At 52.0% G+C, this 27160-nt stretch overlaps 1 protein-coding gene across 1 annotated transcript in view; it reads left to right on the top strand.

Moving 5' to 3' along the window:
• TGM3 (transglutaminase 3) overlaps positions 1-27160 on the top strand; it is a 163842-nt gene that overhangs the window by 11405 nt on the left and 125277 nt on the right. The window contains exon 5 of the mRNA XM_088026639.1: positions 4066-4146. Within this exon, the coding sequence (XP_087882765.1) occupies positions 4066-4146 (81 nt within the window). The remainder of the gene's footprint in view (positions 1-4065; positions 4147-27160) is intronic.

Raw genomic sequence — 27160 nt, 5'->3', positions numbered from 1 at the left:
GACTGAGCCGGGCCGCGGTGGTTGGCCTGGCCAACAGCAGCCGTTCCACGTTCCATGGGCAGTGAGCACTTACTACAAGCCAGGTGCTACTGGCCCTCATGGTAGGTACGGTGTGTGCCTCTCTACTGAGGGGTGAGAAAACTAGGGCCCAGAGTCCTGCAGGGTGCTGGGTGGGTGCTCGGTGCACCAGGAAGAAGAAGAACTGCCACTTGTCGCCGGGTACGGGGGCTCGCTGCGCATCCCTTTCCTCAAGCAAAATGGCAGGGGTTGAGGCTAAATAGAAACCTCGTGTTGGGTCCAGCACTTAGAAGGCCTTCAACCAAGGCTCCTATAGTTCCCTTTTCCCAGAGAGCCAGGTTTGGGATGATCCTGGCATCTGCGGGCCACTGAGCCTGGACTCCCGGGCCTGCACAGCCTCGGGAAAGCTGCTCACTCTGGAAGGGCCGGTGTTTTACCGGAGGACCACGGCTCAGGCTTCTCAGAATCGGACCTTGTAGACCCAGGAATCCTAAAACTGCTGGAGGCTGAGTCAGGCCGCTGGAATGTGTGCCGGAGGAACAGATAAGTCCGCCTTCCTGCCCGATCTGAGAGTGAGCACGCCGCATTCCAGGCCCAGGCTTTGGCGTCTGGGGACAAGGCTTCTTGCAAAGGATCCTTCTGTGCTTAGCCTGGGGCTTGGGGAAGGACGACCCACAAGTTCGCTTTAATGACTTGGCTGAGATCATTCACCCTTTTGAAGTGTGTACAAGTCAGTGTTTTTTTTTTTTCATACGTTCAGAGTTGTGCAACCGTCACACCATCCAATTCCAGAACATTCTTATCGCCTCAGAAAAGAAATCACACCCGTTAGCAATCACTTATCCCCTCCCCAACGCGCGCTCCCAGCCCGAGGCAAAGGCTAATCTACCTTTTGTTGATGGATCTGCCTATTCTGGGCATTCCGTGTAAATGGAATCACACACTCTGTGGCCTTCGGTGTCTGGCTCCTGTCACTGCACAGTGTTTTCAAGGCCCATCCATGTCCTCGCGTGTGTCAAGAGCTTTGTCCCCGTTGATTGTTGAATTGTATTCCATTGTGTGGAAACACCGCGTCCCCTGCATCTGTTCACAGTCAGTGGACACTTTTCCATTTGGGGGCTCTTAGAAGTAACGCCGCTGTGAACATTTGGGTGCGAGTTTCTGCACAGACCTCTATCTCTGATCCCCTGGCACATGACGTATCTCGCAGAATTGCTGGGTCATATGGGAACTGTACAGTCATTGAGGAACCGCCAAATTGTTTTCCAAAGACGCTGCGCCATGTTACGTTGCCACCAACGAGGTGCAAGCGTTCTTTCTCCACGTCCTTGCCGACACTTGCTACTGTCTTTTTTATTGTCATCACAGTGGGGCTCATAGACGTCGACACCATCGTACTACTTACTAATGGCAGATGAGGGGAGAAGAGCAAACAGGTACTTGAGACCCAAGAAGCAGCCACGGATCCAGCAAGTAGTAGGTACCTCGCAGAGTCCAAAGAATGCAGACTGACTCTGCTTCGTACTGGCTCCCTGGACCTTGAGGCAGATTGCCTCGCTGACTTCATTTTCTCATCTATAAAATAGGGTGGTTGTCAGGACTAAAGGTTTGTGGTGCAGACGACATGGTGGGCACTCCTCAGGGCCTTTCCTGGCCCCTGTGTCCTAGGGCACCCAGGCACCAGGACAGGACTCAGAAATGAGGCTCTAGGGGGGCTCCCAGTGTGTTGGGTTTGGCGTGGTTGATGAGGGACAGGTCACCGTAACACGGGGTCTACTGAGGACCACACCACACTGAGCAGGGAGGCCCCGGGAGGGAGGGATCTAGGCGTCCGCTCGTCCATCCGAGCTGCCTGGCCTGGGCCCTGGGCCCCCTCCGGCCCTGCTGGGGCCCCAGAGCCTGCAGCGCCCGGACAGACAGCCTGCAGCGGGCGCAGCACCCTCTCTTGCCTGTTGCTGGCCTCTCCACTTGAAACATCGCAGCGCCTCCCTGGTTTCTGGGAGGTGTTTGCCTCAGCACGTCCCACATCCTGAGGAGGCAAAGGAGGGTCGATGGCGTTTGAGACCTAGCCCTCAATCCAGCCCCCACACCACAGAGCAGGCCAAGGTGCAAGACCATCTGTAGGTCTCCATTGCACGTGGACTATTGCCCAGACCCTCTCCTTGGCCTGTAGAAGGCGCTTCTCCTCCTTGCCCCTCTCCCCATGCTTACTCCTCAGACCTGCTTGCTACCCAGAGCCCCCAGGCTCTACCCTCTGGCCCGCTGTCCTTTTTTTATTCATTCAGTCAGTCAGTCAGTCACTCATTTGTTTTTTTGAGAAAGTGAGTGAGGGAGGGGCAGAGGGAGAGGGAGAGAATCTCAAGCAGACTCCCCTCGGGTGTCGAGCCCGACACAGAGCTTGAAATCACGACCCCAAGATCATGACCTGAGCCAAAATCAAGAGTCAGACACTTCCAACTGAGCCACCCAGGTGCCCCTATTACTGTCCCTGAAGCACACACAACATTTCCATCTTGGGGCCTTTGCATTTCCATCTCTGGCCTCTGCCCAGAGCACATGACTTCTTGCTTCATCTAGGTCTCTGCTCACACACCCAAGAGATCTTCCCTGGTCCCCTTAAAGAAACCTCATCACCATCACTATCTCTTTAACATGCTTTATTCTTCTTTTTAGCACAATCACTAGCAGGAAGTTTTCTGTATAACATACAAATACACAATACGTGTAAAAGTGTGTGTATATATGTAAATAATCTCTCCTCTCCTTAAACTGTGCCTGACATGGCCCAGAGTAGACATTCGAGGCATATTTAGTAAGTAGATGAATGAGAGCAGGTTACATCAGTAAGAACACAGCCCTCGTGGAAGGAACTCGCTCAGGAGCCCACGGGGCGGGGGTGGGGGGAGCCTATGCAGTGTCTGTGTGCGGGGCCTATGGTGGACAGCATGGCCCATAACTGATGAGTCCGGCTCGGGGATGTGTCCCCGTGTCACGTGTCAGACCCATAGAGGTGATGGTGATGGGGCAAGAACCAGGCCCAGAATTTCTGCCTTATCTCCAGCTGGTCTCTTGGCCACAGCTCTGGGTGTGTGGGAAGGACGTGCAGGGTAGGGAGATGGACATCACTCACCATCTGACGTATGTTCATGAACCTAGAAGCCCCAAAGTATGAAAACCTAATGGGAACAAGAATTAAGAAACCTGGATCCAGATCCAGCTGGTCTCCTGCCGGCTGTGTGGGATGTGGCAAAATCTCTCCTCTCTGGACCTCATGGTGTGGTGGATTCTGGAATCAGGAGGGTTGGATGACTGCTTTACCACGTACAGTCCCATGACCTTGGCATGTTACCCTCTGAGCCTGCCTTCTTACAATACCAGTACCCACTTCATAGATTTTTCTGAGAATTCATGAGACAGTGCATGTGCCATCCATAGCACAGTGCCTGACGTGAAATAAGTTATCCATAAACGGTATCTAGTGATAATATTTTTTAAAGGGAAAAAGACCTCCTTTAAGAATCTTTCTCCAGAAAAAAGCGCTCGGACTGTTAAGGAATGTTGTGTGTCTCATTCCCGCCCCCCATGTCCCGGTGCACGCTAAAGGTCCTGAGAAGGCCTGTATGAGCCCAGTTTCTCAAGCTTCTGGGATCACTGATGCTTCCACATGGAACACCTGTTAACGTCTCCTGACAGTGGGGTTCTGGGGAAACGCTTTGGGGCCTGCTTCAGAAGCTAACCAAGACCATCTTTGCAGCTCCCAGATCCTAACTCCCCGTCAGGGGACTGTAGCCACCCCATCCTGTTTTACATGGGGCTGGAATGACTTCCCTCTTGCAAAAGCCTCCAATAATTGCCTCCGCTTGGTCTGCTGGTTCCTTGAGGGCAGATCAGAATATGAGGAATTTAATAACTGCGGTCTGGATCCCCTGCCAAAATGCTGTAGGGCCCTGGCCTAGACTCGAATGTGGTGAGAACACAGAGCAGCTCCCCCAGCCAGCAGACCAGGCCACTGCCAAAACCCTCACACTCCCGGTGCCCTTCTGGCAGAGTGCCGCCACTCTGCAGCGAGCCCTGACCCAGCACACCGAGCACTTAGCCTTCTGCTGGGGGACACCCGCTGTTCGGTGGGTACGCACGCAGACCCTACTGCCAGACTTCTGGGGTTCAAGTTGCTCTACCTCTTTAGGACTCAGCTTCCTCAAATGAAAAATGGGCATCAAATCCACACCCATGTCGGTGAGGATTTGGTATGGCCTGATCGGGAGACCCCAAATAGCAGCAGCGGAAGCAAGAGAGAAGCTGGAGCTCTCTCCCATAAAAGAAGTGTGAGGGGGCACCTGGGTGGCTCAGTTGGTTAAGCGTCTGCCTTCTGCTCAGGTCATGATCTCGGGGTCATGGGATCGAGCCCCTTCTCGGGCTGTCCGCTCAGTGGGGAGTCTGCTTCTCCCTCTCCCTCTTCCTGCCGCTCCGCCTGCTCATGCACTCCCTCTCTCTCTCAAATAAATAAATAAATTCTTAATTAAAAAAAAAAAGGAAGTGTGAGGCTATCAATCCAGGGCCATCCAGGGCTTCATATGTGGGGAGATGACTGGAGAACCCATCTCCTATCTTCGTGTTCTGACCTCTTCAGCAAGTAGCTCAAGTTCAAGGTGACTTCCAGTCCAGGGTAGCTGCTGGAGCTTTGGGCATGTTCTCCCCATCCCTGACAACATCAAGGAGGGAGGGAGGCAGAGAACTGGCCCCCTCCTTCCATGGAAGCTTCCCTGAAGTCCCACACCCCCCTTCCGCTTACATCGCATTGGCTAGAGCTTAATATGGCCACATATGGTGCCAAGGAGGCTGGGAAGCAGAGGGCACAGTGGTCCTGTTACTAAGGTTGACGGAGTCTGGGTGTCAGGTGGGCAAGCATCCATCTGTGCCGCGAGCGTGCCTCCAGCTCCTTCCAATAAAGGTTAGGTGTTATCATCATTAATCATAGTCCTGCAGGCCTGGGTTCAAAAGAAACGAAGTAACTAAATTAGCCGGAGGGCCTCTAAGGGGGCTTGTTCAGAGCTGGGACACCAGCCACTGGGGGCTTGTTCAAAGCTGGGACACCAGCCACGGGGTGCAACCAGCAGAAAGTTGTCGACTTGGGTTCATTGTCTGCTGGTATGTCAGCTCTTCAGTTAGCGCGGACTGAGCGCCACCTTCTAGGGCTGGGGGTACAGAGGAGATGGCCAAAGAGGCAGTCCCGGGTATACAATACAGAGCCTGGGTTAGAGTCCCAGGTCTGCCACTTCCTGTGTGATCCTGGGCAGCCAACTTAACCTCTCTGGGCTTTATTGTCTTCATCTCTAAGATGGAGATGGTGATAAACACCATCACAGGATTATTCTGCAGGTCAAAGGAATTAATACAAATAGAGTGCTTTGAACACTGGAAAAAAAAAAAATCCCTCCGATCTCTCTCCAATGGACCCACAAGCTTCTAGATACCTACTCTGCTTTCTTCCTGCCCATGCTGAGCATTCACTGAGCACGTTCTCTGCTGCTCACTGGAGACTCCAAGATGAAACACACCCTAAACCTACCTGCATCCCTTCATCATAGGTATGTTTCCTGAGCCCCTACTGTGTGCCAAGCTCTGTGTCACACATAGTTCTAAAGGAAACTTCCAGGCAGAGGTGTGGAGTCAGGGGTGGGACACACAGAGGACCCCGGCTCAGACATGGATGGGGGGGTAGGAGATTTGGGGTCCGGCCCCAGCTCTGTTGGTAGCATGCAGTCTGTGGACATCTGTGTCCTGTGATTCTGGACAGGCGGCCTGGCCAGGCCTGTGGATGGGGCCTGGGAAAGGAGGCCACCAATTCCAGCACAGAAAAGTAGTCCTTTATTTTCCTGGGTCATCAAATAAGCAGTAATCTGGGAACAAAAGGTGATTAGCAGTGGATGCCTGCAGAGCTGAGCCAGTTGCCCTCACCCCGGAGCCCAGCCAGTCCTCTGCTCTCAGGGACCCAAGCTCGCTTCCCCCAGACAGTTCCTTTGACCCCTTTCCCACCCCTACCTATTCTTGAAACCCTCCTACCCCTCCCCTGCCAGCTTCGGAGAGCGGTTGAAATCGGGGTTCTGCCCACCTGTGTCAGTTACTAATTCATTGCCCTCAGTTCCAAATGCTCCTTCAATTATTACTCTATGATGAGCAACAGAATTCCTTTAGGCATTTCTCCTGTAAAGTGAGCTCAATTTTAAGACCTCAGTAGAGGACTCTGGGGGGACATTGCAGAAGGAAAAGGCTTCCTGCAATTTCCAGCTTGGGACGTAGGGCTGGGGGAGGGGGCTACCGAGGAGGGGGTGTCCCACGGTGGATTCTTACCCCTGCCAAGAGCTCAGAGTGTGATCCCCCTGCAACCTTGCAGCCTCGGCCCAGTGATAACCTTTCTACAGCCTTCCTGAAACCAAAGCCCCTCTGTGGCCTGCATACAGTCGCCTGTGGCCTGGAGAGTCTCACAGACGCAACAATGCTCTCTCCGCAAGTCCGTGTGCAGCCCAGGTAGTCTGAAGACAACTGCCCGCCGGCGCCCCGTCTCCCGCTGCCCATGACCATTGGCTGAAGGCCTGCAGCCCTCAACACATACCCACTGAAGGGTGGCCTGTTGCTTCCCCTAGAAATTCCAGGCCAGCTCCTGCCTGGCTAGGCATCAAAGTTCTCTGCTGCCCATGACCAAACTACACCTTTCCTAACAAGGTCTAAACCCCTTGCACGGTGTCCTTCCTTGGGCATTTGTGAAAAACTACAGCTAACATCATACCTAAAGGCAAAAGACAGAATATTCTCCCTCTTAGGTCAGGAACGAGAAAGGATGTCCACTCTTAACCATTCAACATTTACTGGAGTTTCTAGCCAGTGCAAATAGGCGAGAAATACAATTAAAGATAAGGCGTGAGATTAGGAAGAGGTTAACTGTCTCGATTAGCACATGACATCACCATCTATGTAGAACATCCAATGGAATCTACAAAAAACCTCCCAGAATTAATTGAGTTTGGCAAGGTTCGGGGATACAAGATCAATATACAACAATCAATTGTACCTTTATATGCCAGCAACGAATAATCGAGAATTGAAACGGGGGGAAAAAAAGAAACACAGTATCATTAAAAATGCCGAACTATGTAGGGATAAATCCGGCAAAAGCTATGAAATACTACAAAGCATTGCTAAGAGAAATTAAGGAAAGCCTAAATGAACGGAGAGATAGAAGTCAGTCCTCATTATTTGCAGATTCCACACTTGGAAATTCACCTACTCGCCCAAATGTATCCATAACCCCCAGATCAATAATGGCAGTGCTGTTGCCGTTATTCACAGACATGCACAGAACAGCAGAAAACTGTGAGTAGCCCAATGCACATTCCCAGCTGAGGTCAAACTAGGTGATGCTCTGCCTCCTTGTTTCAGCTCTCATACCATAAGCAAGTGAGCAAGTGTCCTTTTTGCAATCTATTTAGTTAGTGCTATGGTTTTCACACTTGTACTTTTTGGTGGTGATTTTCAAATGGCCACCAAGTATAGTGCTGGAGTCCTGTCTGGAGTTCCTTTGTGCAAGAAGGCTGTGATGTGCCTTACTGAGAAAATGTGTGTGTTAAACTTCACTCAGGCATGAGTTATAACGTTGTTGGCTGTGAGTTCAATGGTAATAAATCAACCAAAGATATTACATAAGTTCCATTTAAACAGAAACACATATAAAACAAGATTGTTTATTGATCAATTGACAAAAACGTGACTAGAGGCTCTAAGAACCTAACCTTGTATTTCCCCCAGAAACAACAGTTCAGTGTTCGCTAATTCAGCATTCACGGGGACTTTATAGACCATACTATTGTGAATAATGAGAGTCAACTGTATTTTGTTCAGGGATGAGAAAACTCAATATGAAGACGGCAATTCTACCCAAACTGATCTACAGGTTCAGTGCAATCCCAACCAAAATCCCAGCAGGCTTTCTGTAAAAATTGACAAGCTGATTTTAAAATTCATATGGAAATAAAAAGGACCTCACATGGTCAAAACAGAGCTGAAAAAAGCAAACTTAGAAGGCTAATACTGTCTGCTTTTATGGATTATGAAGTTACAGTAATCAGAACAGTATGATAGTGACATAAAGGTAGACATATAGATCAAAAGCCAGAACAGAGTCCAAAAATAGAACCACACACATTCGGACAACTGATTTTTGACAGTTACGAAGGCAATGCAGTGGAGAAAGAATCGTCTTTTTAAAAATGGCGCTGGGAGGCGTCTTGCTGACTCAGTCAGTGCACTGTGCGACTCTTGATCTCAGAGTTGTGAGTTCAAACCCCATGTTGGGGATAGAGAGTACTTAAAAATAAACTCTTTTTTTAAAAAGCGTGCTGGAATAACTGGATACACATGTGAAAGAAGAAAAAAAGAATTTCAATGTATGCCTCACACTTGTATACACAAATTAACTCAAAGCAGTTTGTAGACCTGAAGGTAAAACCTAACACAATAAAACTTCTGGAGAAAACGCAGGAGAAAATCTTTGTGGTCTTCGGTTAAGCAGATGTCTCTTAGATATGCCAACGAAAGCACAATCCATAAAAGAACAAGTGAGGGAACTGAATTACATCAAGATGTAAATATTCCACACTTTGAGGGACACTTCAGAGAATGCGAAGACAAAGCACAGACCGGGAGAAAATCTTTACAAAGCACATATTTAATAAAGGACTTGTATCCAGAATATTTAAAGAACTCTCAAAACTGAAGAGTAAGAAAAACAACCCAGTACAAAACTGGCTAAAGATTTCAATAGACATGTAACAATCGAAAATAAACATAGGGCAAATAGCGCGTGAAAAGATGCTCAACATCGCTTGTCACTAAGGGAAGTTAAATGTTTTAAGCTTTTAAAATTTAAATTTAAAAAGGAAAACCCCAGTGAGGTATCACTACACACCTAATAGAATAGCTACCGTTCTTTAGACTGACCACGACAGTCTAGGGGAGGATGTGCAGGAACCGGAACTCGGGCGCTGACTGGCAGGAATGGAAAGTGGTACGACCACCTTGGGAGCATGTTGACAGTTTCTTAAAAATTAAATGTACGCCTCTCATATGATCAGTCCTAGGGGTTTACTAGAGAGAAAAAGTAGTATATGTTTTTGCAAAGACTTACACAAATGCTCAGAGCGACTTTATTTATAATAGTCCCAAACTGGAAATAGCCCGAATGTCCATCACCATATCGACACGTGGAGAAATTGTGACGTGTCCATCCAACGGAATGCTACTCAGCCACAAAAGTGATGAAGTCTCGGTACCTGCGGTAACAGGGAAGGATCTCGGTGATGATGCTGAGTGGAAGGAATTAACGTGAAGGAGCACAGAACGGTGCTTCCATTTCTAGAATGCCAGCTCATCCACACGACTCCAAGCAGATCCGTGGTGGCCTGGGGATGGTGAAGGGCTGGAGGGAAAGGTGACCAGATGAAGATGGAAATGCACCAGGAAACATTTGGAGGGACGGGTATGTTTGCTCTCTTGAGCATGGTCATGATTTCATGGGTATAGACATATGTCAAAACGTATTAATTGTACACTTTAAACAAATGCAATTTATTCGATGTCAAATATGCCTCAATGAAATTATTATTGAAGAAAACATTGGGGCACATAAAGAGTCAGCTGGAAGGGACTTCCACAGGCCAAACTTGGAACAATTTGAACATCAAAAAGAGCAACGATCATCAGATTTTTAACATGTTGAATAGTAACATGATAAAACAATCCGTAAGTGTGTGGTAATAATACAAAAAGGTGGGGGAGGACTTTTCTTTACTGAGGAACATAGAAAGGTTCAGAGAATTAGGAACATCTCCACATGGCGGCCACCAATGCAGTCATTGATTCGGGCAAGGTCTCAGGCAAGGCTGCTGAAATCACTGTGTGAAAATTTGTGGGGGAATTTACACAGGACATTCACACAGTCTCAAACATCATAATTCATTACACAGATGGATTATTATTTACAAAGGGAAAGATTAACTTTACAATGGAGAGATCTGTTGGAACCACTTGAATCGAATGATCACATTTAACATCACTAAAGACAGGACAAGTTGGCATGATGCCCTCCTTATGTAACACACAGCGGGGGTTGGGGAGAGGGGGGACGCGACCTCACCTCCGTAGTGTTGTTGCCCAGAATGTTCCACCCGAACTTAATCACGAGGAAACAATCAGATACGCCCAAATGGAGGGTCATTCAAAACAACTGGGCTGTCTCTTCAAAAATGTCAGTGTCATGAAAGGAAAAAAAAAAAAGCATCATGTGGTGCAGTGGGCACTGTTCATTCTACATCTGATGCTGAAGGAAGGTCACCAGCAAATGAAGTGTCTAATCCTTGATGGAATCCCAGATTGAGGAAAGTCAAAGTGAAACAGCTGTAGAGGACATGGTGGAGACATTTGGGCTAGATGCTGACAGACTACACGCTGATGTACGGTACCAACGTCCCATGGCGGTATTGCACAGTGGTCGGCATTTGGGTTATTTTGGTGTTTTTCTTGTAGAGAGGAACGACCTTATTTTTAGGTGGTAAATGGGGACACGCTGGAGCATTTAGGGATGAAACACTAAGATAGCCACACCCCTCTCTCTCTCTCTGGTCTCGAGAGACAGAGAAAGGGAGGGAGGGAGGGAGAGGGGGAAGGGAGAAGCTCTGGGGCCACATGCTAACAACTGGGGTCAGGGGTATCTGGGTGTGTTCATTGTAGGATTCTTTTAATTCTTCTGTGGGTATGAAAACGCTACAGTTAAAAATGGGAGGAGAAGCAGTAGGGTAGGTAGCCCACAGGGTCTTTCCAGCTAGAGGGTCGGCTTAGGGCTCAGACCCTTGACCAGCAGGCAATACGGGGGCCTCTCCTGACCCACCATCCACCCGGAGGCCTCTTCCTGCCCTCAGCAGCCACAGTCCTGCCCGGTCCTATCAGGCCACTGGTGGCGGGACGGGATGGTTATCCCTTCCTGCCAGGCTCTTCTCTCCCAGACTCCGGGGAGCTCAGAATAAAGCATGGCCGAGCTGTGTGTGCTGGTGTGGGGGCGGGGGGGGCGGGCCGCAGACGCCCTCAAGAGGTACCAGGCCACCAGCTCCGTTTGTGGATGAGCAACACTGTGTATGGTTCCGGGGCCAGGTTTGACCCAAGATCCCTTCACGAAAACCCTGCCATGGCTTCCGTCTCATGGCGGGTAAGGGCAGAAGTCCTCTCCATCCCTTACAGGCCCTTAGTTGGCCACTGTCCCCATCCTGACCCAAGTACTCTCCTCACCTCCTTCATGCTGTTGCAGCCCCACACACTTCCCTGTTAGCTTTGAGGACTCACATCACAGCCACACATGCCTGCCTCAGGGCCTTTGCACTTGTTCGCTCTCCTGAAATTCTTCCCCTCCCGTCCTCCACCCCAATAGCCCCCCAGCTCCCTCACTCCCCTCTTGTCTTTTTCGCTGGCTTTATTTTTATCTTTCTCCCGAGCACCTATCCCCACCTCACACTCCAGGTAGTTGTCATCTTCTTTGTCTGTCTCCCCACCAGAGTGCCAGTTCCCCACGGGCAGCCATCTTTGTCTGTCACGTTCCCTACTGTATTCCCAGCACCTAGAAGAACGCCTGCTCTCATAGTAGATGCTCAATACAGATTTCTTGAGTGACTGAGTCCAAAGCCAGGTTTCTACTTTTCTTTTAGACAGTGGGGTGTGTGTGTGTGTGTGTGTGTGTGTGTGTGTGTGTGTGTGTGTGTGTGTGTGTCGGGCAGGCTGGGGGCTGCTGAGCCAGGAGCCAGCTGGGTCAGTCTCCTGAGACTCATTTCCTGGGGTGTAGGCAGAGTTCTCAGAGGGTTGGGTGGATGCCACTCATAGCATCAACACATTACATAATCTGGCACTGGGCAGGGGTGAGAGGGGCAGGGCCTTTATTCTGTGTTTGCCCAGAGAAGCCTCCCCAGGCCACATCCCAAGCTGCCAGCCCTTCAGCTTTGTGCCCTCTAATCGCCCCGACAGGGCCCACCGCCCATTCACCCTGCCCACTGGCTCTGAAAGGAGCCTGCACGGATGCCTGGGGCCTGGGAGGAGCGGAGGCCCTGCTCTGTCCCCGACACTGTTGCCTGGGGCCTCAGCCCCACCCGAGGCTTGATGACCCTGCAAGACCACGCTTACCTATCCACCTGCTGACACATGTCCCGGAGCTCACTCAGGACCCAGCCCGTCTGCCCACTGACCTTTCCTGTGTTGGGACTCCAAGCCTGAGCTGCCTCACTGGGCACCACCCTGTGCCTCAGGCTTCCTCTTACCCACAGAGTGACCCAGGACAGACAGGTCCTGGAACTGACCTCCCAATGTTACGGGCAGCGATGCCCATCAGGGTCCCGCTCCCTCTTAGAGGGCAGCAAGTGAGAGCCAGTGGCATGGTCCCCGTCACGGAGGGGCCGATCGGCCAGCCCCAGGCTGGCCGCTGGGGAGCCACAGCCCGTGTGCGTTCAGCTTCTGCTTTCTTGGCACTTAGGGCCCAGTGCAGGGAGACAGATACAAACAAAACAAAAAAATCAAAAACAGTGAGTGCTTTGAAGAAGAGAAATCAGGGCAATGGGATAGAGAGCGTGAGGGTAGCGGGGACAGCTTCCCTGCAGAGGGGACAAGGCGCAGAGGCCTGACTGAAGGGAGGGGCAAGCCAGGCCATGGCTGGGGAGGGGGTGCAGCAGGTGCAAAGGCCCTGAGTGCCAGGTGTGGCTGGGGCGGGGCGGGGGGGCGGGAAGAGGTGGGAGGTGCCAGACCATGCCGGGCGGGCAGGTCGTTGCAAGGTCTCTGGCTTTTTCCCCCTTGGTAGGGGGAGACTTTGGAGGGTCTTGAGCCAAGTGACAGGATCTGGCTTCCATTTTCAAAGAGTCCCTCAGCTGCCATGTTGGCAATAGATTTGGGTGAGGGGCAGGTGGAGAAGCAGGGAGGGGTCCCGGGGGCAAGCCCCGTAATCCCAGGCCTGGAGGTCTGGGAAGTGGTCAGGGGCTGGGGGGATTCTGAAGCCAGAGCCTCCAGGACTAGCTGACCGATGACAAGATGCATCAATGACATGACAGCCACTGCCACCTTCCCCCTGACCCCACGGAACCGGCTCTAAGGAACACAGCCCCGGAAAACTGCATGCTGTCCTCATTTTCAAGAGAGAGAAACAGGGGCTAAGTGAGAGGCGGGACGTGAACCCCGGGCGGGGTGGCACTGAGTCATCACTGCCCTCCTTAGAGAGGTTTCCTCTGCAGGGAGGCTGTGGCCCAGGCCACGGCTCTCCCACCTGCAGCCACACACTCTCCCTCCCGCCGGCTGCACACAGCCCTTTGCTCCGGGAGAATGCGGTGGCCCGACACCGGTTCCGCATCTCATTATAGGCTTCCGGAAACCTCCATGCTTTCTGTCCATCTGCACCATGGCCTCCAGCCCAGGGCCCTGCCCGGCACCCCGGTGTTCCCAGACCTCCACTCACCCACCTGAGGGCACCTCCGAGTCCACAGGTTGAAATGGAGCTGACCTCCCCTCCCACGCTCACCCTCCTCCACTTCCACGCTCCTCTTGTCGTCCCAGGGTGGGTGAGGACCCCGCACTTCGCTCAGCACTCAGGCAGGTTAGTTCACTCCCTCCTGGCATCTACTCTCGGAGGGAGGTACCAGGGCTGGCCCCATGGTACAGATGACAAAAACCAAGGCACAAAGAAGTGAGCTGGCTTGCCTCAACTCAACCAGCTGGTGAGTGGCTGACGTGGGATTTGAACCCAGGCAGTCCTACTCCAGAGGCTAACCCTACCCTCAACTGTCCACCAGCCACGACTGGGGAGGCGCTAAGCCTCGAGGGACAGGGAAAGTGCCTGACAAACATCCACTCTCTCCCGCCCCCCCCTTGCCCTTGTACAAGTTCCTGCCACCTGCCACTGCTCCTTACGACACCCAACGCCGTGCCTGACCCTGTGATGTGCTGTTATTGTGCCCATTTTACAGATGACAAAACCAAGGTCCAGAGCAGTTGAGGCACAAGCCAATTTCACATAAGGAGAAAGCGGCAGAACAAGGATTGAACGTGGGTCTGTGTGATGTCGGAGTGCGTGCAGATGTGGAGGAAGGCAGTGTCTTCCGTACCTTGCCCAGGAGACAACTGAGTGTGTGTGGAAGGGGGCAGGGGGACAGAAAAGCCCGATCGATAACAGCCCAGGCAGGGGGAGGAGAATCCAAATCTAAGGCTCGTTTTACACTTTGGGGTTTTTCTGCTGGGTGAAAAAAGGCAGTTCATTATGGAGACGGCCACTGCGTTCCGCCGCCTGAAATGTGGATAGCCAAGGTAATTGGGGTCTTCTGTCTGGTCGCTCAGCCCCTGGAAAGAATTTCCAGGTAGATTTCAGCCGGGAGCACTGAATTCTACTTAGAATGTAAAATGTGTGTGTGAAGTGTTTTCTCTGAAGTGGGAATAGGTAATTGATTTTTTAAAGAAGGCGACCTTTCTGAGCTCTGGAAAGCGTTTTCAGGTCCCTTTCTTATTTTTCTGTGCATAAAGGCAATTATCCCAGGTCAGCACTCCACACAGGAAATGGGACCCGCTAATTTTGCACAACGAATGTTTCGCTGTAGCTTTTCCTTACCTCAAGAAGGATTATTGTATCAGCTTGTTTCACATCAGAGAGAAAAACCAGGCTCTGCCTTAACAAGGGGGGGCTGAGTCCAGAGATTCCAAAATCCCAGCTCTGCCTCTACCCATTGTGTGCCCCTCCCTGCAAGAGTCACCTTCCCCTCCGACCTTAGTGTGTCTTCCGTGCAAAAGCAATCATCACAGCACCCGCCTCTAAGAATGCTTCCCGCCGCTGGTAAATGGTGGAAATGGCCACACACATACCCCCTCCCTCCGTTCATGCCCTTTGTCATCCTCCCTTACCTGACTCTGGGCACGGCCTTGCCACTTGCTCTGGCCGTTGGGACAAGAGCAGATGTGACACACACAGAGGCCTGCAAATCACTTGCTGCTCTTTGGAACCATGCAATTGAGCCTGAGCCAGGCTGCTGGAGTTTGGGAGACCATCCCCGCTGAGGGCTCCCAGACCAACCAGCCCGTCAACTGCCAGATAGGTGCATGAGGCCAACCTAACCATCAAGCCCCGGATGAGCCCGTCCAGACCAGACGAACTTCCCAATAACCTATGGGATTGTGAGAAATAATTGCCGGTTGTTCCAATCCACTCATTTTCAGGGGGGTGTTTTGTTCCACGGCAGCTGCTAACTGATACATCAGCTGTTCGTCCTGTATCTGTTAGTCCTTTGGTATTGGGGTAAAAGGAGAATTTACTGGGAGATTACTGAGAATCACAGACTTGGGGGGGAGAACCAGGCTTGGAATCAGGCCGGGGCCCGGACAGTCGCTAGCAGCCCCACCATCCCTGCATCCCTGCATCCTTACATCCTCGGGAGTCAAAATTCCATACCGTGGAATGAGGTCACAGGTCCAGCCTGGGCTGTATCGGCACAGTGAGAAGCCCGAGGAAAAGACACCCACAGAGCAGTGATAAAGTGTGAGGGCCCCGGAGCCAGCCTATCTCTGCTCAAATCCCAGTCGGCTCCATAGGAGCACGTTCGTCTTGGAGTGTGCTTTGGCCGTCTGGAAGTGCGCCGGGTGTGCTGAGAAGGTGCAGTGAAGTGATGTGTGTAAAGCCCTGAGACCAACACCTGGCATTCAGAAGACACTCGATAACATTAGTTGGTATTATTACTATTATTACGTTCTGCAGGGGGAGGGGAGAACTAGAGAAGTTATCCGGAGGGATCCGTCAAATCACTAAGACTCCACGCCGTGTGGGGAAGGTGATCCCCCAAAGGGAATCGGGGCACTGTTAGGAAGGGGAGGGCGGGCACTGGCTGACCATGAACTATAAATGTCCCTGTGGGGGATGTTGTGAGGACCTGGCTTCATCATTTCCGATATTGAGCCCAGTGCTGTGCGGGGCGGGGCGGGAGGGCCGGGAGGGGACAGTGACAATGGCGAGGTGGACCCAGTCCCTGCCCCCAGGGCTGGCCTTCTGGCTGGCTCTGGACAAGTGGGTTTGTAGATAACACGATGATTCCTGAGAGCACCAAGTGCCAAGACGAATGGGAAAGAAAGGGATGGGCATGGCTTAGGTCAAGGTCCTGGTGCTCGGGCATTTTATTAGCTGCTGCTTGGTCTGTGCAAAGTCCCTGTGCCCACCATGGTATCTCCCTTCCTCGGGGCAGCGCTGGGGTGGGGTGGGGGGGGCGGTAAAGAACCCTGGCTCCTAGTCCAGGCTGTTCTGCCCGAGCAAGCCCCTTGCCCTCTCTGAGCCTCCATTTCCATGCTGATGTGATGAAGGTGCTGGAGGGGTCAGCAAATTTTCAGAAACAGTTTACCTTCCGTGTTCCGTGTGAGACCCAGAGAAAATGGATGAAAGGGAAGGGGGGGTATCAGAGTCCTACTTGTGAGCCCAGTTCCTCTGTCACCTCCCCTCCAAGGCCCCTGAGACACTCCGCAGACACCTGAGGCTCCGAGGAGACCCACCTGCAAGCTACAAGCACGCATAAGTGATGCCTTGGAATAGGCAGATGTGGCTGGACTTCACTCCACCGCTTATGTGCTGTGTGGTCCGGGGTCAGTCGTTTGACCTCTCTGACCCACCTGTACCATCTCTGCAGCAGGGATGGGAAGTAGAAGGTCGACCCGAGTTCTAGAGCCCGTGCCCACCACTGCCTTGCTCTGTGTCTTTGGCAAGCCCCCTGCCCCCTCCCTTCACTGGTCCCCAAACCTGATGGCAGATTGGGAATCCTCATTCCCATCTCTCCTAGGTCTGCCTCTCGAGGGGCATGACTACTTATGGAGTCTCAAAGCACAGCCGGCCCCCTCTTCCCTCTCAGGCTCAATGGAGGAGAGCCATCTAGGAGGCCCCTGGCAGCCCCCAGAGCCCAGAAATAGCAGGCCAGCTGGTGGGTGGCTGACCTTGGGACTTGGGGCCTGAGCAGAGGCTTGTTGCCTGGCAACAGGTACCATCACACACCGTGGGTGGCCGGGGGTTCTGGCAGTGGCCCACATCACCATCCCAGACCAGCTCTGCCCGGGGTACTGGAGAGGGCAGGCGGAGTGTCCGCGGAGGCTTGGAAGCGAGGTTTCCCCCCGCAGGGGCATTTCCATGTGGCCCTCCCCACCTTCAGCCTTCTAGCATCTCCTAGAAGCACACAGCTTCCACCGTGTGGTCATCACTACCTTTCATCCTGACAAGAACTCGGCAAATAGGGATCGTCAGCCTCTCCAGGCAGGTGAGGAAAGTGCCACCCAGCCTGGCCGTGTGTCTTGCCCAGGATCAGGTGGTGGGGCAGCAGATGGCCCTTCGACTGGGGCCCGAAGAGAGGGAGGGCGGAGGGGCCAGAGGCCGGAAGTGGGTTTCAGAGCAGGTTTAGTGGCAGCCGTGAAAGATGAGGTGAAGAGAGATGGCATCTGTGGGCCAATCCTTGCCAAGTCCTGGTGAGGTAAGGTCCAGGGTGCCGGCCCTTTAGGGAGTGCTTCCGGGTACGGGACACTGACCCCTAGACTCCGCATGGCACAGACTCGGGCTCCAGCTGTCCTTGCCACCCTCCCCAGATGAGTCCACCCTTCTGGGGTTGGGCGGATTTCCCCTGAGACTACCTCATCATGGGTGTCCTTACCCTTGTTCCACAGTCCGAGACACCGAGCCCCGGGGAAGTGAAGCCGCTGCTCAGAGCAGAGCTGGGGTGCAGACTCATTCATCTCAGTTATCTGTTGCCGTGTGACCCTCATGACTTAAAACAGCAACACTGTGTGTGACTGGGTGACATGGCCAGGGTGTGGCGGAGACCAGCACCCCTGCTCCTGTTGCCATTAGCTGGGGTCGCTCAGAGGCTGGGGCTGCAATCTGCCTGCTTCACTCGTGTGTGGGGTGTTGGTGGTGGCAGGTGGCGGGGACTTCAGCTGAGTGGCCCTCTGAGCGACCCGGGCTTTCTCATGACACAGAGCCGGGGTTCGAGAGTTAAGTCCTGTGAGTCTGTCTCCAAAGCTGTGTTCTTCCCCAGGAAGGACCGAAGGAGTGGGGAATACAGCTCTGGGCGGTGGGGAGCTTGGATCCCCAGCAGGATCTAAGCAGAATGTTCTGTTCTGGAAGGCCAGGCCTGGGGAAGCCTCTCTCCCAAAGGCAGAGGAGGGAGGAGGGCCTGGAGGAGCAGCTGCCCACTGCCACCCTCCCCCAGCCCCGAGGTCTGAGCTGGTCAGAGGATAACCAGGGAGCCCAGACCTGAGGCAGAAACAGTCCTTTAAAATACAGACCTGCCCGGGATCAGCTGCCCTCCACGTAGGAGTCCAGCTGGGTCCAGGCCAAGAACCAGGGGGGCCCTTGCTTTCTCCTCTTGCCCCACAGTCAGCACCCCCTCTGAAGTGCATGAGTCCAGGCCCTTCTCCTCAGCTTCACAGCCACAGCCGGGGCCCAGCTGTGGTCGCTCTCACCCGGACCATTGCAGTAGCCTCCTCACCGTCTACACTGCTCAGTTCCAAGTCATGTTCCACTCAGCGGCCAGAGAGGCTTCAAGCTGTAACCCAAACATCATATCATTCCCCTCTTTGAAGTCTGAGGACCTTCTATCTTAGACAACAATCCAAACTGTTCAAACTTGGACTCAGACACACACCCGTCAGCCCTTTGCCCTCTTTGCTCCCTCTGCTGAGAACAGTCTCTTGCAGCTTTGCTTGGCAGATTCCTCCTGGTCCTTCTGGTCTCAGCCCCAATGCCACTCCTTGGTGGGGGCGCTGTCTGACCTCCTGGTCCAAATGCATTGCCACCTTCCACCTGAGGCCATCTTCATCACCCTCTGATGTCACTCTAGTTGTTTGCCTGCTTTTTTTCTTTGTTCCCCCTCCACCCAGCCTGGTCTCATGAGAGCAGGGACCATATCCATCTGGCTCACTGCTGTGTCCTCAGCATCTAGAGCGGGGGGGCTTGGTGCAGGATAGATACTTATTAAACACTTGTGAATGAGTGAGAGAGGCAAATGAATAAATGCACCCATAGACACACACGTTCTCACTCCGGGCACTCAATCACATGCTCAGACCCTCTCTCACACTTGCAAACACACACACTCATCCACACCTGGCTCACAGGTTCCGACACTCCCAGGCGCATCCTGCCAGAGAACTCTGGAGATGCTCAGGTGCCTGTAACCAGGGACGCTGCCGCCCCCTCCTGGACAGATCGGGGAAGTGCAGGCAGGGTCTTGCCGCCCACCTGAGGCTAACCCTAACTGGACTTCCTTGCAGATACCAACCCGGGGGTTCCTGCCCGCTGTCCCCCCCCAGGCGGGTCTCTGTATCATTTCTGAGCCTTCCCTCCCTACCCTGGCATTTGGCCCAGGCCCCAGACCTCAGGATGTTCCAACCAAGGGTGCAGAAGGAAGGGGGGGAAAGTCAGAGAGCTCACCTCTTTTGACATTTCCAAGCCAAGTTTCAGGGTCATTGTCACGGGCCTGGAAGGGCAGGTGTGCAGCCAGTGTCCATGCTCTCATAGGTTTGGAATAAAATGTGAATGGCTTCAAACGCTGGGAGGAAGGCCTGGATTTTATCCCTTAGTTCATAAGGAGCCTCCGTGAGTTTCTGAGCAAGAGAGGGACAGGGAGCAGAACTGACCTTCACAAAGATAAAGCAGACCATGTGCGTTCACTTTTTCATTCGTTCATTCATTCATTCATTCATCTAACAGGCTCTGGGAATCCAGCAGTACCAAACAGAGGTGAGGTTGGCCTTCATGGAGCATGGTCTGGGGTAACATATGCGGGAGGGGGGATTTGGACACAGAGGGACATCACCCCAGTCCTGGGTCTGTCAAGTCCTGGGGTAAGGTGTGGCTCACGTAAGGGCCTCAGCTCCTGCCCAGGTAAGCCCTGTAGGTAGAGAAGAGGAGAGGGTCTGCTCAGCCACTGATTGAGTGCAGACCAGGGACAGGGCCAAGTTGGGCTCTCCTCCGGCGCTTTCCAGCCGACCTGCCTTAAGGGCTGCATCTGTTGAGTTTTTTTCCCCAGTTTAATCAAATAGATGCAAATAGAATGCAAATGTATGCAAGAGGTCCTAACTCAGGGTATGTTAAATAAATGTATTATGGTCTGCTTGCTGCAATTATAGTCAAACTCAGCATTTAGGATGTGACCGACATGAAATAAGGAACTGATTTTACTATCAGACAGGATAATCATTTTGGAGACAAAATGAAGCAGAGGCCCAGGGACCCAGACACGCCATATGGAGAGATGCACCTGCAACGCTCAGGTGTTTATAGAAGATTCACTGTGTTCAGGAGGTGAGGAAAGAGGAAGGAGCACATTTCACTCTCAGCCCGGGTTGGCGCTTCAAGCCCTTCTTTTGAAGGACAGCAGAAAAGGAGTTAGAAGTCCTGGGTACTAGTCCCACCTGCGCTACTTGGCAGCATAACAGCTTCCAACTAGTCACTTCCTGACCCGTTTTCTCTTCTCTTCCCTCTCTTTGTACCATGACAGCGAAGCATGAAGGAGACCACAGAAGGTGCCTGAGGTTAGGGTTCCCAGAAGTTGACCCTGATACAAGGATTCCTACGAAAGTAAAGAAAGAATTCCATGTAATGTGATGTACTATAAGGATAGAGAGTAGACTCTATCTCACTCTGGAGCGGTCCCAGGAAAGCGAAGCGGGTGGGAAATCAAGGAGGGAGTGGACAGAAGTCAAGCAAAGGGTGTGTCATCTCCAAGTCCCACTTCGGGTCAGTCCTGAAATCTATACTCCTACACTCATCAGGGATGGGAGGAAGTCAGTCCCCTCAGGAGGTCATGCATTTCCCGGCACTGCCTACTCTCTATCAATGAGGGCCCGGTAGGGTCCTCTGAAAGAGACAGGTGCTGGCTGCAGGGGAGTGGGGGGGAAGGGGTAAGGAGGGGTGGAGTGGAAGCATACCAGGAACCGGCACCCAAAGGATCATCTACTGCAGGAGGGGACATGCTCTGGAAACTGTGAAGGACTTTACCAAGCATGAGCTCCTCTCCCAGCTCACCGATGACCTTTGGGCAAGTCATCTTGCCTCTCCGGGCCTCTTTCTTCCCCAGGCCAATGAGAGCAGCAAGGCCCATTGACTGTCTTGGGGTAGGAGGCGTTGAGCAAGGGTGGCTGTGGGGGTGGTGAGCCCATGGGGAAGCAGCCCCTCGCAGTGAAGCTTGGTCTCACCACTCGGGAGGGCTCTGTGGCAGAATCGATCAAAACTGCAGATGCACGAATCCTTCAACATTCATTTTATTTCTAAGATGTTGTCCGACCTATGTACTCACACACATGTGAAGCAACATGTCCACAGGTCTATCCAGCATTGTTTGTAATAGCAAAGAAATTAAAATAACGTAACTATTGAGCAAATTATGTACACTCATGTAATGGAATATTCTGCAACCACAATAAATAAATAAATACCTAAATACACATAAAGGGAATGAGGCAGTGCTCTCTGCACGATTATTGGATGATCTCTGAACTCTATAGTGAAGTTAGAAAAAACCAAAACAAATAAAAAAGTCAGGATACAGAACGTGTATGATATTTATTTAACAAACTGCCACATAACCAGGTCTTATCTTTGGTGCTCTACCGATATGAATTCACTTAGTCCTGACAATCCTATGAGATAGGTATTATTATATGTCCATTTTGCAGATGAAAAAACGGAAGCAGGGAGAGGTTAAGGAACTTGACCAAGGTCACGAAATGAGAACAAGGCAGAGCCAGGATTGAAGGGTGGAGGGGCTGGGAAATTTGAACTTTTTGTTGCTCTGCTGGCTTTCCTGTTGGCAGCTGCAGATGACTGCTAATCAATCATAATTGCTCTCCTTTCCCAGCCAGGGATGGGCCTGGGAAGGGCGCACGGCCCACTTGTGACCAATGAGATGTGAGGGGCCGCCCGCTGGGGGACTTCCAGGAAAGATTCCCTCATTGATTAAGAGAGATGTTTGGCAGGGGCACCTGGGGGGCTCAGTTGGTTAAGTGGCCGACTCTTCGGCTCAGGTCATGATCTCAGGGTCGTGAGATCGAGCCTGGTTGGGGCTCCACACTTAGTGGGGAGTCTCCTTGAGATTCTCTCTCCTTCTCCCTTTGCCCCTCCCCCCATTGCCTCTCTCTCTAAAGAGAGGGAGAGAGAAAGAGATGTTTGGCAAGCACAGTCCCCTGTGCTTCCTGATGTGCTCATGGGGAAGTTGTCATGGAGGCAGCCACCTGGTGACTGGGGAAGGCGGAGCCTGAAGACAGGCTGATGCACCAACGAGGAAGGCGTGGACAGACAGACAGAACTTGGGTCCTTATAAAGCCATCAAGCCACTGAAATAACCAGCCCTGGGGCCTCTTGTTCTGTGAGCTAATGAACATCTTTAATGCTTCCGTCATTGGTTCTCGGACTTGAGTGGGCGTTAATAGCACCTGTGAAAACATAGGTGGCTGGACCCCCGCTCTCAGCGTTTCCAAATCAGGAGGCAAAGCCAAGAATGTACGTTTCTAACAAACTCCCAGGTGATGCTGTTGCTGGCTGGTCTGGGGAACCACACTAGGAGAACTACTGCTTAAAACATTTTTTGAGTTACTGTTTTTATTCTATGAAGCCCAAAGCACCTCGAGGGATGATGCCGTGACCTGGGTCTGTGTGCTTCCCAAATGCTCTGGGGCGGGGAGGCCAGGGGTCACCAGTCAGGGAGGCAGCATGGGGGGATGGAACTAGCACCGGAATGGGAGTCAGGAGCCCAGGACGGTCTACCCACCCTTGTGACCTTGAGCACTTTCTTGCTGCCCTGCACGGTCTGCTTCTCCATCCCTAAATGGAAGGAGGATGGGAGAGATTTCAGCTGACTTTGCTTCTGGCTTTGATGCTCCTGTTCCAGGATTCACCAGAAGGGCACGATCTGACCTTGGGGACTGAGGGGGGGATCAAGTCAGTGCCTTTTGTGCCATCCACTTCTCTATCCCTCTCTCACGCCGTGGAGAGTCTCCTGCAGCATCAGGTGCTGGGAGGCAGATGCAGGCTCCACGGTCATTTTTAACATATTAAAGTTCCGGGCAGAAATCTCATTTGGAGCTTGTGTTTGAGCTGAGAGAAGAGAGGCTGGAGCCAAGCATCTCTTGCAGGGGTTTTGTCTCCCCAGCTTGAGCTGGGGTGCATCACAAGTCAGCATCTGAGGGGCGTGATGCCCAGGACTCCCTGGGAGCCACTCCCCAGGGGTCTGGATTTGAAGGTGTTGGGTAAACACAGGCTTGGCATGGTTTTTCTCTCCATATCCAATCAGTACTAGCTCCCCCTTCCTAAATGCCACTCAGATGTGCCAGCTTCCCCCCATCTCTCTGCCCAGGACTCTTGGAAGGAGCTCTAACCAGGCTCTCTGCCTCCAGTCTGGGCCCTGCACCCTCCTGCCCCACCAGCAACACCTGATTCGGCCTCTGGACACTCACACAGCCCTTCACAGTCTGGCCCCTGCCACCCTCTCTGGCATCCCTGTGCCCTTGAAACTCCAGTGAAACTCTGGACCAAAGTTTCCAGAATGTTCTGAGCCTTTGCGCATGCTGGGGCTCCTGCCTGGAGCACAGTTCTTTTCATTCCCCCTCCCTCCACTCAGACTCTCGGGTCTCGGTGTGGATCTCACACCAGTAAGTACCAGATACCTGACTTGTTGAGCACAGTGCAAAATGGAAATGTGGGGCCCTATTGGAAATGTACTGATTTACCAGATGGCAACAGCAAAGCATCAAACCAGGTTTGGGCCCCTTGTAATTGTGGGCCCTGTATGACTGCACAGGGCATGCCCCCCTGTGAAGCCGGGCCTGCTCCTATCTGTCACCCCACAGTCTCCACCCTGGGTCTCCTCTGTGCCCACAGCCCTCTGTGTGTCCCCGTCATGACCACCTGCAGCGACGGGCTATTTTTCTCCTCCCACTAGACTGTGAGCACCAGGCAGCAGGACTTGCACCTGTCTTGTTCTCAGAATGTCCTGGATGCCTGGCACGGCACTTGGCAGTAGGCGCTCCACGCATACCTGTGAATGCCATTTGATGCGCAAACAATCTGTTCGACGAATGTTTCTGCAGAGCCCCTGATGTGCCAGACACATTTCTAGGCGCTAAGATTACATCCCTGAACCAGACAGAGACCCTGGCTCTTACAGGGTTGACATTCTAGCAAGGAAGACACACTGTCTCAGGTGGGTTCTGGCAGAAGCAGGCCCCGAGGCTAGGATGTTCAGGAGGGGGTAGGCACAGCAGGGGACTGGGGAAGGGGGAGAGGAAAGGAAGAGGTGGTATCCAGAGGAGTGGGCATAGGACTCAACTCCAAGGGGAGTTCTGTGGGCTGGTGTCCCATCTGGCGGGGAGGAAGATGGGAGTACCCATCCATCACCTCCTGCTCTGCGGCGTCTAAGGGCTGCCCCTTGGGCCAGCAACACCCAGGGGCTTCTGCTCCTGGGCCAGAAGGGGTCTTTCGGCAGAGTCCTGGGGGCTTGCAGCGAGAACCCACTGGCAGGGAGGAGGTCCCGCGGAGCAGTGAGGGGTATGGCATGCCGCATATGCACTCAGCAATGACCACAACCAATTTGCACCATGTGTCTGAGGTTGGGGGGGTGGTATGTGGAGCAGAGTAAGGGGGGCTGGGTGTGTGTGTGTGTGTCTGATTTGTTTCTGGGAGGGTTTGGATCACTGAGTCGATTTCGAGCCAGCACCTTGCCCTCCCCCACTGCCTCCTCCCAACAAAAGAGAATTATGAGCCCTCAAGTGGGGAGCATTTAACTCACACACCTGTTTTCAACGTTCTTCCACATCCACGATCTCATCTACTCTCAAAACAATCTTACGGATTCGGCAGAGGATTAATATTCCCCTTTCAGAAATAGGCAGTGGACATTGAGGCAAGTTAAGACAAGGTGTGGGCTGGTCTAGAGCCTAGATTTCTGGAGCCTTCATGCAGTGCATTCCCCATCACACCGAGCTGTGTCCACCTTCCATGAACGCTGTAGTGGGGATAAGATCTTTGGGAGGGATTTTAAAACATTTTTTAAATGGAAGTATAACATAGATTTAGAAATAAAAAGTCAAGGGGATGAAAAAGTACAGTGTAGGGAATACAGTCAATAATACCATAAACAGTTTGTATGGTGACAAGATGGTAACTACACTTACCATGGCGAGCACTGTGTCGTGTACAGAATTGTCAAACCCCTATTTGGACACCTGGACCTAATATGATGTTGTATGTCAACTATACTTCAGTTAAACATTAAAGAACACACACGAATCATAAGCATACAGCTCAGCGAATTTCACAAAATTTTCACAAAATTCCCATCTATCCAATACCCAGGTCTAGAAACAGAACGTTTCCCTGGGAGCTCCAAACTTCGATGTCACTGGAAAATCCAGGGAGATGATGAATGTGAAAGCCTTGTGTGAAACCAAGTTTCATGTGTGTGTGTTTACACATACATATTTGCAAATTAATCTGCTCATTTACACATGCTTATTGCACAGAAGCGAAAAGATGAAAACCCTCTGCAATCTCACATTGAGTAGGTATCTACGTAAAGAACGTCAGGACAACATGGAGGCATGGTAAGCCTTTCTGAGTGTCTGAGCTTTGCCCCACTATCAGATATCAGTGAAGAGAGCCTAGTGAGTGATGTGGACCACAAGGAGCCCCTCCTGCCTCAAGGTCCTCTGAAAGAAAGAGCTTTGAACCAGTGCATGCTGGTCGAACCTCACCCCATCCCCCCTCAGATGCTCTAACTCAGGAATTAATTGAGACCTCTATCACTCCGTACTACAGTTGGGCACATAACAAAGTCAAATGGTATATTAATATTTGGCATTTCTCTAGCTGGAAGTGGGAGTGGGAATCACTCCTAATTTGGAAAAAAATACCTCAGTAAATCACTAAGGGTAGAAGACAGGGGCTCCAGTGCTGGCAGGGTCAGGGCACCCAAGAGGAGAAGCCAAACTGCTCTGCCCTAGATGTTTGTTTTGCTGAGAATTGTGTTCTCAACCAGGGAGGGAGAAGGAAAGGAGAGAGAAGAAAGCAGAGAAGGGAAGGGGGTTAGCCGCAGAGAGATGGTAGCCTGGACAGTGTGGGGCAAAGTGCCCGAAGAAAGCCCCTTGGAGACCAGATGGATTTTAAGAACAGGGTGGGCCATGCAACATGGTGGTGCTTGCAGGATGGTGTACCAGGCAACTCCTCCCTGGGACTCTCACGCATTATTAATGTCTGCCATTTTCACTTTGTGTGGTTTGGGTTTCTTTTCTTTGGAGAAGATTAGGTGATGGGGGAGAGGACAGAGCAGTAGGGGACATTTGAAGGGACCCAGAGTGGAAGAGAGATAACACTTGGGGAAATAGGAGTCCAAAACTAGAAGTGGCATTGAGAGTGTCCGCCATATTCCTACCCCTCCTACGCCACCCTGAAAATTCACAGATACCTCAGGGGAATCTTTGATGGGGCTTGGAACCAAGAGTTCTAGTCAATCTTATTCAGATCTCAAGCAGCAGAGAGGGCCAGCAAACACAGGGGTTGAATAAAAACCTAAAAGATTGCAACTCCGAACATCATCGTGCAAACACCACAGCACCAGCATCTGAAGAAGGCTGAGGGAGACATCCCCAGGAAGACTCTGTGTCTAGACTGATGACATGGATCACAACTGGTCTAAGCCCATCTCTACGGTCCTGTTCCCCTTTCCCAGCTAAGGGTGGCCTCGTGACCCAGTTCTGGCTAAAGAGACCTACACCAAAGTCTGCTGAATTGTGCATAGGATGGGGTTGGGGGTTCTGGAAGCTTTTGTTTTCTCCTTCAGCCTTGAACACAGACATGATGATTGGGGTGAGGGCAGCCATCTTGTTACCATGAGGGAAATGTCAAGAGAATCACAGAGCTATGTATCCTGACATGGTTGAGTTGCTGAACCAAAACCAGCAGCCAACTACCTCTGGTCTTGTTATAGGAGAAAAATAAACCTCTGTTGGATTATAACCATTAGAGTCTGGTTTTCTGTTTCTTGCACTAAACACATTTCTAACCTGT

Source organism: Eumetopias jubatus, unplaced genomic scaffold, assembly GCF_037043125.1.
Source record: "Eumetopias jubatus isolate StellerSeaLion01/CBP00866 unplaced genomic scaffold, mEumJub1_p1.0 scaffold_9, whole genome shotgun sequence".
Taxonomy (NCBI): domain Eukaryota; kingdom Metazoa; phylum Chordata; class Mammalia; order Carnivora; family Otariidae; genus Eumetopias; species Eumetopias jubatus.
The sequence above is the reverse complement of the archived record's forward strand: the minus strand, read 5'-3'. Positions and strand labels throughout refer to the sequence as shown.